Raw genomic sequence first — 15,242 nt, 5'->3', positions numbered from 1 at the left:
TGATATATTAACAGTAAAAAGAAAGCAACTGTGCACATGACAAGCACAAAATAAACTTAATTTCAGAAATGTGTCCTTGTTGTTTTGGAAAAGTATGATACAGATATCAGATAAGATACTAATTATGAAGATAACCCTTAACTTTATCAGGTTTATAATAAAAGAGAATAACTAAGGCATTTTTGAAAATGTTTTTATCTATATAACCAAGAAATGGCTGGTAGAACATTACTTCAGGGGACTTAAATAAGCTTGTTGCTATAGAACAAAAATAGTTACATTTTGTTAAAATGCATATACTAAAAGTAAATTCAGAGAGCAGTATATTAGAATATCATAAAAAATAAGATGAGCTGAAGAAAGGGGAATAGTCTTTCATATTCAACATATTATGTCTAAGATGTCCTGATTTTAGAAAATTTTAAACTAAATATAAATTATTTCTTTCAAATAGTCCTGTTAATTATGCTTTTGTAATATATGTACACGCATGTGTATGTATATGCTACTGACCATATACATACATATTCACACTCAAATATCCATGAGATACATGATTCTTTGGATGAATTAATTTTTATATTTTATGCATACTATTATAGTGTTTCTTGGCCAGTGGTTGGTCATATGGGTCAGGAAAGCTTAGAAGGAAGGGTATGGAAGGAGACTGTGAAATAGTAAGACTCCAAATCAGCTCAGCAGAAAGATTAATTCACATCAGAATATCCTATGCTCTGTGGATGACCTTGTGTAAGTTGTGTTGACAAATGCTCAGGAGAGACCTAGATCTAAGGGTATCTTGTAGCAAGCAATTTACCAGGTAATCTTCATTATCTGTAGAGTTCACTGAACTGCCATCATTTAAAGTTTCTTGCCCACTCTTGGATCAAAAGGCAGAACATACTGTTCTAACAGAAAACTAAGGCTTTCTAGCATTCCTAAATATCATCACACAAAATTTTGAAAAAGATATTTCATGATACTTAGAAATGTTGACCAGGGACTAAATATGAACACACAGGTGTTGTGCAGAAATATTTTACCAAAACTTTCAAAACAGAATGGTTCCTCTCATTCTGAGGCAGTGCCCTGTGAATCCATCTGTTTCACAGTATTCAGAATTCATTAAACATGCTTCATTAGAATGCATATAAACCAACCAAGCGAAATTAGCACAGTCTGTCTACCAATCCCTGAATGTTAGTATATCTAAGAATATGAGATTGTACTTGAGATTCATGGTGGAAATGTCTCCTTTGTTGAGGAAATTTCTGCAAATTTATGCCTGAAATGCCTTTCTCTGCCTACTCAAGTCTATCAGCCCTTTAATGTCCTGTTTAGATCTTATCTCATCTACAATGTCTTCAACAAGCTCTCAAGCTTCCACTGCCCTCTCCCTTTTCACTTCAAGACTGTCTAGCACTGTTGTATAACAGTTTTATGGGCCTATATCTCATTTTTTCTTAATGGGGTTTAAGCTTCAGGAAGGAATCTCCATGTTTCTTTAGTTTTTCGAACCACTTAAGTCTGCTAAAAACATAAAACACACTCAATACTTAGAAAAAATGGCTAAGTAAAAAGGAGAATGAAAAATTATAGAAATAAATTTCCTTGTTGATCAGAATTTCAGATAGGTCCTTCTTACATCTCTGTGTAGCAATCTACATTTTCAGTGCTATTCCTACCTAATTGTGAGTATAATTTTCCCACAGTGAAGGTAGGGAGAGGATACACTGCCATTTTGAAAATCTTTGGGGTTAAGAATAGTCAAGATAAGACTTTAGATTTCACTTTTCTTATTACTCTTAACCTCTTGATTTTAAGATTCATTTGTGTCTTTAAGGACTTGGTCTCCTTAAATCTCATTTCTGCCCCAAAGTCAAAGCAATAGCAATATACTGGGATATACCTAGATGTCTTAGGGATATGGCCCAGAACTCTGCAGCCCATGTAATGCCACCCCTACTTTCAGATTTTAGTGCTGCTAATTGCATGCTCATTGATTCATTAAAACAAGACAAAAACAAAAATAGAACAAAAAATCCTCAATATAGAGCTTAATAAGATCTGGAGAGATATTTATAAAGTTACTGTTATAGATTGTTTTAGACGGAGAAAGAATTCTTTTTAGCAACTTATTTGCACATCATCTCTGCTGACAATTTACAAATTTTAGAATTTTTTGGTGTCCTCGTAGAGCAGAAAACTAGTTTATGTTGTGACCAATATCTAAAACTCAGCACAAACTTTCAGCTCCTGGGAAAATCTATATTGTCTTCTTTCTCCTCTCTCTACTATTATAATAAAAAAGGAATACTGTTAAACATAAATTGATTTTTAAATTAATCAGGTAGAATAGAATTAGGAAAACATTTAATCAGCAAGTAGAAAGAGGATCTAATGTTCTTTCTTTCTTTATTAAACTACTAAAGCCCAGCTATGTTGTTTCTCCCTTGATTCATCTAAAATTACTCTGAGATGCCTGACTGACTGCTAGGGTACAACTAAATTATGTTTGAGTTTTTAATTGACGTTTAAGCCAGCCATGAAAGTTAACATTGTTTTATACTTCCAGGGAGGGGGAGCAAAGAAATTTTAGTTCTGAAGAATTTCTATGGGTAGTAACTTTGAACTTAATACAGATTTGACCTACCTGAGCTTTGCTTTAGTTTTTTATCAATACCAGCAGCTGGCTTTGACATATCTTCATGAATGTCATCAGAGCTGGTGAAAACAGATCATTTTAATGTTTATTGCTGATGAAATGTTTAGGGGTCTTAATGATCTCTCTCTCTAATATATATATAAAATCTGTGAAATCTGTGAAGTTATGCTATTAAAAGGAGGCAGACCAAAATAAGCCATGCATATAGGCTAAGAGGTTATATGAATATCCAGCCAACGTTTTTGGTGTTCTTTGTTTCTTGCTTGTCAGATTGTTTCAGAAATTTTTAGTCAACTGTCCTTTAGGGATACAAGATAGAGTGAACTAGTTATTTTTCAAGATGAAGTTATTCACCAAAATAAATTTATCATGTTTTAAAATACGTAGAGTACTGTCAATGCCAGGGGTCACCAAAATAATCATATTTGATATAGTAACTTTTTAGCCCAAACCTCCAGCAACTTTTTGGCCACATAAAAATCTCTTAAATTTACTAGTCTCAACAAACAAAATTTAGTTTAGTTCTGAATTTGATCTTCAACTTGTTTACATTGGACTCATTTAGGGACCTTGAAAAGTATTGATGCCTATGTCCCATCCTTAGAGATTGTGACTTAAGTGGACTGGAGATGGGGACACTTGGCCTTTGGAATTTTTAAAAGATCCCCCAGGTATCCCACAGCAGACTATTATCTAGTCTTGGAGGTGTTCATTCATTCAAATAGCATTTGTGGAAACTTACTTCTTTGCCAGGTGCTATATTAAATATTGGGAAATTAGAAATTGAGACAATGGACCTTGCTTTCAGGAAATCCCAGTGCAGAGGGGAAAATGGACTGTGGGTTAACTGTAATATGTGATGTAATTACTACATAAAGGGCAGAGGTTAAATCACCCTGACATGTGGCTGGAGGTAAGTGTTAGAAAGGAAAACCAGGAAAGAGGTTATGGAGGAGCTGTAGTATGGACCTGGCTGTTGAACTGAAAATGAAAAGGAAGAAATCATGTGGCGAAGAGGGGAAGGGCAGAAAGAGGAAGCAAGTTGTATAAAGGCGTTAGGAAACAAGTTATTAATACATCCAGCCTCTCTTGGTTTTCCTCTAATTCATCTTGCAAATCATTGTTGCAACATTTTTCAGATAGCACACTGTACTGCACTAATCAGTCTCCTGATAAAAAAATTCTCATGGTGCTTATTAACATCAGAATGAATTCTGCACTGCTTAACCTGGCATTGGGCGTGCCTACTCCTCCTTTAAGCACTTGGACTGTTTTCTTCATCAGCCATCTGAAGGCCCCAGATATATTTCCATCTCTTCACCATTGTTCACACCAGTTCCCTGCACTGTAATGTCCTTCCAGCAACCTTGGCTATGTATCTGAATCCTCCTTTTGTTCAAATTTCCTTCTAACCAGCCTGCTCTTTCATCTGAATTTTTCCAGCCCTTAATTTTACTATTCATTTGGTAGCAATTAGATGATTCCCTGAATGTTTATCTATGCCTTTGCTTTCTTATGAAATTAGAAATGCCTTACAGAAGAGCACAGAACCACATTCTTTTTTTTCCTTCGTATGGCACAGTGCCTTGAAACAAACAAACAAAACCCTGTATTTTATTATCGTAAATCTTATTTTATTACTATAAACAAAACTGTATGATAACATTATACATTTAGAAGATAGAGGAACTAATTATTTGCACAATTGCCCAGTCTTTGGCCATTGGCACACACAATTTTTACAGGGTTGTAAAGATAGTGTACATGCATGCTCAGTTACTGAGTCATGTCAGAATCGTTCTTTATTCTGGCATTTTACTCAGTGTATCAAATACATTTCCCCAGAAAAATAATAAATATTTTAAAATACTAATCAAAAGTACCATATACCCCTGGTATACCAAGAAACTGTTTTGTTTATGCTGTGTCAACTTTTATATGTCCTTACACCAATCCCATGAGGTAAGCAATAATGTTATTCTGAGGAAACTGGAGATATTGAGCTCAGTTCCTAGCTGTGCTGTGCCACTTACTCTCTGGGTAAATTTGGACACCTCTTTTACTGACCTAATCCTCAGTTTCCTCATCTCTGTAATGGGGATAAAAATAGTTCCCACCTTGCAGGATTTGGTGGGGATTAAATGAGATGATGGATGTAAACTGCCTGGCTTATGGTAAACATTCAGTATATTAACTGTCATTGCTGTGACTTTCCCTGGTCATATTTTATAGGTGAGAAAGCTTGGGATCAACAACAGCTCCCCAAGAGCACACGGCTAATATTAATATGTGACAGAGCCAGGATTCAAATCTGTGTCTCAGTTATAAGATAGTGATCACAGAATTGAATAGAAATGTGGTCCTAGTCAACGGACTGTGTGTGTTAGTTGCTTAATCGTGTCCAGCTCTTTGTGACCCATGGACAGTAGCCCATATAATTTTCCGGGTGAGAATACTGGAGTCAGTAGCCATTCCCTTCTCCAGGGAATCTTCCTGACCCAGGGATCAGACCAAGGTCTCCTGCATTGCAGGCAGATTCTTCACTGCCTGAGCCACAGGGAAGCTCTTTTCGTCTCTTATCACAGACTCCCCAGCTGTCCAAGCATCCTGTACTCTCTGCAATAGCACAGAATGGCAGGAGCAGGACTTGGGCTGGCACCTAGCACTGCGCTCCTCCCAGGAGCTTTGTATCTGGGGCTTCTGAAACTGGACACCTGGGCACCCTCGTCAGGTCTCAGATGTAAGGCTGAATTCTCTCCTGCTCTTTTGGTAATAAGATGAATTCCCACTATACTCACATCTCACCAGGGTCACAGTCTAAGGGGAAATGGACTGGCTTTCTGCAACTGCCTGGAAGTATCTAGTCCTCAACTTTTTTTACTTATTTGGAGAGTCAGCACAAAATTGGTCAGCCCTATTAGTTCTATTGCTGTTAATGATAGTTACTGTTTATGGTGATCTTCCTGTTTGCCATGGACACATTACACACATTATTACAAAACACATCACAGACATTCTTTCCTATAAAGCACAAACAACCCTTGGGATAGCTATTACTATCTCTATTTTAAAGATGAAGTGGCTGAATATCTTATCCATTATGACTACTGTCACCAATATCCTTGTTTTAAAAGCACATGTTTTGATCATCAGTTCCAGTATTAGGATGATTTAAAATAATTCTGTCAGTCTAATTATGGAGTTATATTAGACTGTATGTTTCTGTACATTAGACTATCTTCTTATCTCCTCAATTTTCTTTCAATTACTCAGTAATATTTTAGGAAAAGTTAGAGCTCTAAGTTTTAGTCAATTTAAATTGGTCAGTTTTTTTTTTTTTTTAATGGTGGTGCTTATTAGAAAAAGACTTTTTGTTCTTCTGATTGCTTTATTGGGAAGTAGTGTTCATGAGCACAAGTTTTGATGACAGTTGGCTTAAAGGCCAGTTTTGAAATGTCTTTCATTTACTTGAGCAATAAATGGGTTGCTCAATGATACCATCAAACTGAAAACAAGAAGAAAGAAAAGTCAACTTAACCTAACCCAAATGAGGAGCATGTTTCCTGGGATGAGAATGTGTCAAAGGCAGCATAGCATGTCCTAACTCCCTTGTGGATTCAGGGTTGTATCACATGTTAAGGGTAAATTATCTATTTTGTAAGTTAGGCCAAAGTGTGCTCCTTCAACTAACTGTGAAAGCATTCTTGAATGCCCATTAAACCTTATTATTCTAATTACCAACAAAAAGGGTTGATAAATGAATGATGAAGCCAGGTATTATTGTCATTAAATAGACCTTGCTCAATTATTTATACCTGGGTCTAGGGTTACAGCTCAGAGAGCTGTGCATATTGTACCAGGGGTTTGAGCTCTGAGATGTGGAGACTGGATTACAGACCTGGCAGGCAGCTTTTGTTGAATGCAGTTCAAGGAGATGACACACATTTTTCAGTCACATATTTGGTTGGTTGAGGCTAGTGGGTATTCAGAATTTATCCACAAAAGCCTATTTCATATTAGCCATGAAAAATGCCTAGAAAAATCCCTTTAAATTATCCAGAACAATACAAATGGGTAGGAAAATAGATTCATTACAAGAAAAATATTAAAAAAAATTTTTTTTTTGCCCTTTGGTTTTTAAAGACTCTGCTGTTTGTTTTCCTGCATTCTGACATCTGTTATGGTTACTTTAGTGTGATAAGTAGCACTCTGTTTATCTCCATATTGGATATTTTCTTTTTCTATCTTGTTTCTAATAGCACAGTTAGAAGATACTGTCTTCTGGTTAAGAAATCTTTATCAGGAAGGATGGGATTGGGTGATGCTAGTTTCTTCCATCCTAAAATCATGCCAGCTAATTGTAAAGGTCAGCCCTGAAAATAGTGTAAAGGTTTGTTCTTTCTCCGAGCTCTTCCACCTCAATTTCCCCTCTTCTATGCTCGAAAGGAGCAAGATGGTTATACCCCTCTGTTCTTGCTTAACAATTCTTCTCTGCCCACTACCCCTGGTAGTTATTTGGCCCTGGTGGGCAGTGGGGAGCAGGAGGAGCTAGAATGGCTGGCCAAGGAGCCCTTAAGTATGAAACTATGAAACTTGGAGAAGACCTCTTGGAGAATAGAGGAGAGGGTAGGGCATTGTGCTGTTCTTAGTCATTCAGTCGTGACTGACTTTTTGGAACCCCATAGACTGTGGCCCACCAGGTTCCCCTGTCCATGGGGATTATCCAGGTGAGAATACTAGAGTGGGTTGCCAAGCCCTTCTCCAGGGGAACTTCCCAACCCAGGAAAAGAACCGGGGTCTCCTGCATTGCAGGCAAACTCTTTATCAGCTGAGCTACCAGGAGAAAAAATTCATACTTGAAATTACACCGAGTGGAGTGAAATCCAGACTTTTGTTTGAAAATTCAGGATGTGTATGTATGCTGAGGGCAGGGTAGGGTAGTACTGGAAGACAAATATGAAACTATACCTAGCACCAGGGAGAATTTGGCAATTTAAGAGACAAAAAATAAAAACTTGTTTAGATTGTTCAAAGGAGAAGTATGTACGTAATAACTGATTTAAAAACTCTTATGGAAGCCATATAAATAAATTTTTGTATTTTATAATTTAATTTACAATTAACTTTTTGGTGACTGCAATTTGTTTATAACCTGGACTTCCCTGTCTCTTAAATTTTGCTAGTTTACTGTTCCTGTAACATAATTATCAGCTCACAAAATTTAAAACCTATGGAGTAGATTAGCTATTCCTTTACACTTCTGTGCTTAGAGCAGTCTTGTTTTCTAACTGCCCAGTCAAGTAGAAAGCAATATAATTCTAATAGGCCAAACTGATGTTCTTTAATTATCTCCTAAATATCAAGAGCTGTGGATATGCCTGTAAAGTAGTCACTTTATTACATTTGAAAAACAAATTTTGATTTTACTACTAAGAAGAATCTTTGGTTTTCCATTTATATATGTTTATCATAATAGAGAATGATGTGATAATTCCTACATATACTTGATCTTAAGAATTTCAAAATTCTTGATGTCAAATAATTGTTATAACATGATGAATGGGTTCCTAAAAATCACCACACCTTGAAAATTGGGTAATGAAAACTACAGGGCTTACAGAATAATGGGAATGGGGCATAATATTCAGGAACATCATAGGTGACATATTTTAAAAAGAGAAATTTAAGAAAATGACAGCAACATTTTACACATGTTAAATGGCTGAGAAATGCAATAAATATGGCTGTTTACCTTTACAAAGATCTGAAGTTTGCTTGTGGAAATGGTAAGACTGCAGTTTGTGAGTTATTGTGAAGCCTGGAAGCAGGGTCATTGTAAGTCAGCTCTGAATGCATGTGGCTTTTCTGATACATGGAGTGTCATGAAGTAGCTGGTTGATGAGGTGTGTGGATTTTGTTTAAACCCTTCTAGGTTTAGGTGGATGCGATTTTTTTTTTTTTGCATTCACTTAGCGTTCCTTGTAGATAAAAATCACACATAAGCAAACACAAAGTTTGTGTTATGTTCAGGTTGTTCCATAGTATAACAATCATGTTAGAACAGATTCTTGGTTTCAAAACAAGTGTTACAGAGGAACTGACAGTGTAGTAATGCCTTCAGCACATTCACACCGATGGTCACACCTTAGGTTTTCACCACCACCCAAGCAAGCAGGAAGCATTTGTTCAATTTTTGTTTGTTTGCGAATCCTGGACCTGTTAAAAGCTACACAGTAACTGAAGGAATCTGTGCAGAACTTGCTCAGGTCTGTGCAAGTCTTGAGCAAGTGGGCTCTCGTTTGAAAAACAGGCTTCTCCTCAGCATGGGTATGAAAGAAAGTGAAAGTGTTAGTTGCTCTGTTGTGTTTGACTCTTTGCGACCCCATAGACTGGAGCCCGCCAGGCTCCTCTCTCCATGGAATTCTCCAGGCAAGAATACTGAAGTGGGTTGCCATGTCCTCCTTCAGGGGATCTAACCTGGGTCTCCCACATTGCAGGCAGATTCTTCACTGTCTGAGCCACTAGGGAAGCCCCAGCATGGGTATAGAAAGTGACAAAAACATGGACAAGGTTATAGAGACAAATCACAGAGGCTGGGTTAAAATCAGGTTACTTGATTTTCAGTTTATATCAGTTCAGTATTTTATAAAGTGTCTGTTAGGTACCATACTCACTTCTGTCTTGTCATCTCTATAACACATAGTTAAAGCTTAACTGTAATATGTTTGTTTTTGATTGCCTGTGTTTAAAACCCAGCCATGAGAGTTCAGTTTATACTTGTTGATATGGCTTTATCGAACATCTTAGACTGTGTAGAATGTTTCAGAAACTATTTTTCAATTAATCTTCACAGCCCAGACGTCCTGTCAAATGTCAGAGTGTTTCACAAGGCCAGCCTAGTAACTCTTCTTCATTTCTAGGAAGCTGTCTTATTTAGTTTCTGAGAAGACAAAAGAGAAGGGTGTGATTCCAAAGTCTAGGACTGACTGCCTTCGAGCATTAATTGATGTGGATAATACAGTTTTTAGACACTCCCCTGTTTCCATCTACCTGAATTATGCCAGTCATGTCTATTTCAAGTTTACTTGAAAATAAGTTTACTAAACACCTCTTATGATCCAAGTAGTGAGCAGTGCTGTGGGAGAAAAAAGAGATAAGATATTGTCCTTGCCATCAAAGAAATGATGTGGGGAGTCTGACGTCTGAAGAGAATCTTCTCCATTGTGCTTGTGTTTTTATGGCAGGCCATGGACAGGTACCCATATATGGGTGAATAATGGGGCACTATTGTTTAGTTATCGGCTAAGGTAGCAGGCATGTGCTGTTTTGATCACTGGCTATGGCAAAATCATGAGCTTAGCACTGATACTGAGGAACACAAAAATATCCTTCATCAACTTAAGGATGAAGTTTCATCTTTAACCTTTTAAAGAATACTTTGTGTATTAAGTTTGTAGTCATGTGTTAAGGGGCCACCCAACTGACGACAGTGTTGTACTTGTAGAACCAATGTCCAGGTTTGGATTATCCCTTGGTTCTCTTGGGTTATGCCTTTTATGGCCTCTGAGAGGTTAGGGCAAGCCTGGACTGCCTCTATTTGTAAAATTCTTTCCAAACTGCAAACAGACAATGATAGCAAAAATGACTAAAAAGGTTATAAAAGTTGTAGTATATTTAACATGTTCACTTTATCCATTTTGATGAGTTAATGCTTTTTAATGCACACACAGGCACTAATGTGACTACTGTAAAAGTACAAATATTGGGGAATAATGTTAAAATTTAAATTTGAAACCCTTTGAGAATGTGAGGCCAAAGATTACCCCTTTCCTTTTCTCGCTTCCCTAAACCCCTTTGCTTTATATAGTATGGTTTTTCTGTTTTAAGTCATAATTGCTTTTATGAGATTAAATACCAGGTCAACAAGTGTGTTCTATGTCAGTTTGTCCCAAACTCTCTGCCCTATTTTTTTTTTAAACAACCCTTAAAAAAGAAGGAAAGTATTTTAAAATAAACATTCTGACTGCCAGAATCTGAAATAAACTTCAGATTCAATTTTACATGTGGTAGAAATGAAAACTGGGGTTCTCTATTTTGATGTTTAGCATAAATTCCTTGCTTTTTGATGACTATAGCTGATTAATAAGTGAGACTAAAACATCTTATTCTTCCTGGCCAGAATTTTAAAAACTTAAACACTTGGCCAGAATTTTAAAACTTAATCATCATTTACAAATCCCAAGATTATGAAATTTAGTCACTTGTTAGGAGTTTAAAAGGGTCGACGAGAAATAAAGCAGTAGACCTAATAAAATTAAATATCCACTACCTATATACTATATTAATCTCCACCCACATTTTATTTTGTTTCATTTTCTCAGGGAAGCAAAAAAATTTGTGAGTGAAAATGAAGGGGCTCTTGGGAAAGGAAAAGGGAAACGGTGGTTTGCATTTAAGATGATGATGGCCAAGGTAAGTATTTTCATAGCTCAGTCAGTTTGATGCCATATAAGCTCTGTGGAAGCCACATTGCCCCCAAGGGGTTGTAAAATTGGTTCTGTTCTGAGAGAGTGAAAAAAAAATCCGACATGTTATGTGTATACTTAGGTACATTATACTAGATACATAGTACTCTGTGTTAAGGAAATTTGGAGAAAGTGGTGATTCAGAAAAAAAAAAAAAAATTGTCCTGAAAGGCTCTTCAAAGGAGTTAAAATGAAAAATAAGTTGAGAAACATTGATTTATGGCAAAAGATTGACTTGTATGATTTTATCACTTCCAAATGTAATAGACTGTGCCTCTTTCATTTTCTCTTTTTTTGGTTGCTTGGTTATATATTTTATTTAATTTATTTTTTAATATAAATTTATTTATTTTACTTGGAGGTTATTACTTTACAATATTGTATTGGTTTTGCCATACATCAACATGTATCCACCACAGGTATACACGTGTTCCTCATCCTGAACCCCCCACCCTCCTCTCTCCCCATACCATCCCTCTGGGTCATCTCAATGCACCAGCCTCAAGCATCCAGTATCATGCATCGAACCTGGACTGGCGACTCGTTTCATATATGGTATTATACATGTTTCAATGCCATATTCCCACATCATCCCACCCTCTCCCTCTCCCACAGAGTCCAAAAGACTGTTTTATACATCTGTGTCTCTTTTGCTGTCTTGCATACCAGGTTATCGTTACCATCTTCCTAAATTTCATTTTCATTCCCTAGGAGTTATGTGGTTCTGGGTCAAGGTTTCTTTCTCAAAATGTCTACAAGCTACAGAGCCATATAACTCTTCTCTACTAGGAACATTAACTATAAATTGGATAGAAAATACGAGAAAACAAATGATATGCCAATATAAATGTAAATTTTTGGAAAAGATAGAAAAGAGACTAACATTTATTTAGCACTTGCTATGTTCCAAGCACTGAGTTAAATCCTTCTATAAAAATTGAGTCCTTATTATATAAAGTCCTTCCACATTTAATTCTCACAGCAAAGTAGGTATGTAGACATTATTATCTCTTTACAAGTGTTATACGACCTGAGGCTAAATACGTTCCCATAGAGATGGAGTTTTGTGAATAAAGTTCATTTATCTTAAATATGAAATCTATAAGTAGATCTGATACATATTTATATATCATGGATTTGTTTTGTTTGTTTTTACAGTTTAAATAAGTGGAATCATACAGTATTTATGCTTTTGTTTCTTGCTTCTTTGAGCAATGTTATTTGCATGAAATATGCCCATGTTGTGGGAATTATAGTTCATTTTTATTTATATGTTATATTCTATCATATGAAGATATTATAATTTACTTATCTATTCGATTATAGATGAACATTTGAGTTGTTTATGAGTTGGGTAATCTTTTGAACTTCAGACTTGTATCGAATCTTATTTAGGTGTCACAAGCCTGTTTAGCTCATCCATTATCCCAGCATCATCTATACATATGCAAAGTTATCTGTCCCACCCTCATTCTTCTTCATATGGGTAACCCAACATTGTTGGATAAAGTGGAAGGAAGATCTTTTACAAAAACTAGTTTACGAATCTTTTTTTTTCTTCTTTTTCCTATAATACCATGCCTTTCCATTTAGACAACTGTTTCATCTCTACCGGAATGAAAAGTCATAGCACTCAACATACTGTACAGTGTACTTGACCCAGAAGCCCTTCAAAGCAGGAACTATGCCTTATTTATAGTTCCTTAATTTCTTCATGCAATGAATATTTAATTAAACACATACCTTATTAGGTGCTAACTCAGTCCCTGCTCTCTTATTGTGTAGCAGAATAAACAGATCGTTTTCAGTGGTCGGCATATTTTCTGTAAAACAGAGAGCCAGTAAATATCTTTTCATTAAATTGGTCCAGGAGTAGGTGCAGAACAGGGGAACAAGTGAAAACTAGCGCTTTTTTACAAAAAGCACTATGTGATGCCAGAGAGATCTTTCCAAGCTCATTGTCATGTGATATTTTGGGATGAGTGCGGGGAATAAACATCTTAACAAACAAGCAGTTGGGTTTTACTGTTGCACTTGGCTTTCTTTTCAGAAATGGGCGAAATTTCTCCGAGATTTTGAGAACTTCAAAGCTGCTTGTGTCCCATGGGAAAATAAAATCAAGGCAATTGAAAGTAAGCGCTCATTCTATCTCATTAGATGAGGAATGCTGTCCTAGATAAATGTCTCATAAGCTTATCAGATGGTTTTCTCAGTCCTGTACTACTGAAAAGATTAAAAACAAGAAAATAAACAAATGAAGATATTTTTATGTCCTCTTTGCTCACTGTGAAGCTTTGCTAGCCCTTACTAACGGTAGCACTGGAGACTCCACTCTCCTTTCTGCATTAGACCAAAATATTCTCATTTTGACCTTGTATTTTCTTCTATGCATGAAAGTCAGTATTGTGCACAATGACATTGAATCATATCATTGGGAAAGCAGAGATTTTATTTTGGAAATGAACATGACATTGGAAATACATAATCACTTGAAATATTGTAAATCAACTATACTTCAATTTAAAATAAACTCATATAGAAATATCAAAAAAAGAAAATATACATTCACTTGGATGTTAGACAATAATCAAAATGAGCCATATCTAAAAATAGTGAAGAGATCTTAAAGCATCATTTTCAAACCTCTGAAGTGAGAATAAGCAATAGTCATCCAGAAACTCGCTATCTGAATATCATATTGTGCCTTCATTTTGTGCAATGTTCATAGTGTACAGAGAAAGCAGGAGAATATATTCCATCAAAAACCTGTTTATTATAGTGCTCTAGGCTTAGAATAGGAGAAGGCAATGGCACCCCACTCCAGTACTCTTGCCTGGAGAATCCCAGGGATCGCGGAGCCTAGAGTCGAACACGACTGAAACGACTTAGCAGCAGCAGCAGCAGCAGCAGCAGCAGCAGGAGGCTTAGAATAAGGAAGATAAAAATTTTTAAATATTGTAAATATGATAGTATGTCATTTTAAAAATAATAAAAGAAAAATTTAAAATAATTTAAATTTAATTTAAATTTAAAATAATTTAAATTTAAATTTAAAACATTTAAAATAATTTTGAGCATAACCTTGTTATATTTTGGTTTCTAATAGTTTTGAGTAGAATCTGATTTTCCTCCATACCCCTCCAGATAGCAGGGCAGATTTTCCTGCGGGCTAAATGTGTTGCCTAATTAAAGTGGAGGCTCCATAGGGAGATAACACAGTTGATGGATATTTCACTGACAAGACTGGGCACGTTTTAGGAGTGACTACCACTCAGTCCTCTGTCTCTCATCATCAGATGGCAATGAATTAAAATACATCAGCTTATTAATCGAACACATAATACCTAATAAAATAAATCAGCTCATTAATTCCTCCCACATATTCCTGTACCAGCCCTTTCTTGCTGTATTTTTCTCCTCAACACTTATCACTATCTAAAATAAAGTATTTTTCATTTAATTTAAAAATAAATTGTTAAATAAATAATAAATAAAATAATTAAATGAAACATACAGTCATTTTACTTCATTTTGTTCATTTCTTCCAATAGATATGAAGGTAGAAAATTTGTTTTGTTCACTCCTGCACCCCTAGACCTAGAATATGCTTGAATGTGCTGAATAAAATTAAATTTCCAAATGGAAATGGAAAAATAAATTTTTAAAACTCTTGCTGTTTCCATTTTAATTCCAGTAATGCCTGGATCCCAATATTAATGTGGACCAGGTACTCACTTGTTGACTCTCAACTTTTTTTCATATGAAAAATAGACTTGATAATTCTTGCTGTGAAGTTTTGTGTCTTATGGTGATGCCATGGAATTTAACTGTTATGCCAGCCTTGTCTAAAACCCCATGGTTACCTGCTGAGAAGCACCTTATCAACCACATTGGATTGCATATTTTGCTGAAGAAGCTGTACATTGGTACTCCAGGAGTACAAATATAACCTGTACCTACTTGACTCCTGTATTACTATGAAAACCATGGATTAAATCATTGAATTCTTTCAAGCTGGAGATTACAAGTCTTTCTCAGAATCAAAATCTACT

General features: G+C 35.8%; 1 protein-coding gene across 9 annotated transcripts in view; it reads left to right on the top strand.

The window, feature by feature from the left end:
- The window catches only part of TMC1 (transmembrane channel like 1), a 288,903-nt gene that overhangs the window by 199,200 nt on the left and 74,461 nt on the right, over positions 1-15,242 (top strand). For all 9 annotated transcript variants that reach the window (XM_060409365.1, XM_060409363.1, XM_060409364.1 and 6 more), the window contains 2 exons: positions 11,047-11,137; positions 13,241-13,322. In XM_060409365.1, coding sequence (XP_060265348.1) covers positions 11,047-11,137; positions 13,241-13,322 — 173 coding nt within the window. The remainder of the gene's footprint in view (positions 1-11,046; positions 11,138-13,240; positions 13,323-15,242) is intronic.

This window comes from Ovis aries, chromosome 2 (genome assembly GCF_016772045.2).
Source record: "Ovis aries strain OAR_USU_Benz2616 breed Rambouillet chromosome 2, ARS-UI_Ramb_v3.0, whole genome shotgun sequence".
Classification (NCBI taxonomy): Eukaryota; Metazoa; Chordata; class Mammalia; order Artiodactyla; family Bovidae; genus Ovis; species Ovis aries.
This window is presented reverse-complemented; position numbering and strand designations above follow the sequence as displayed.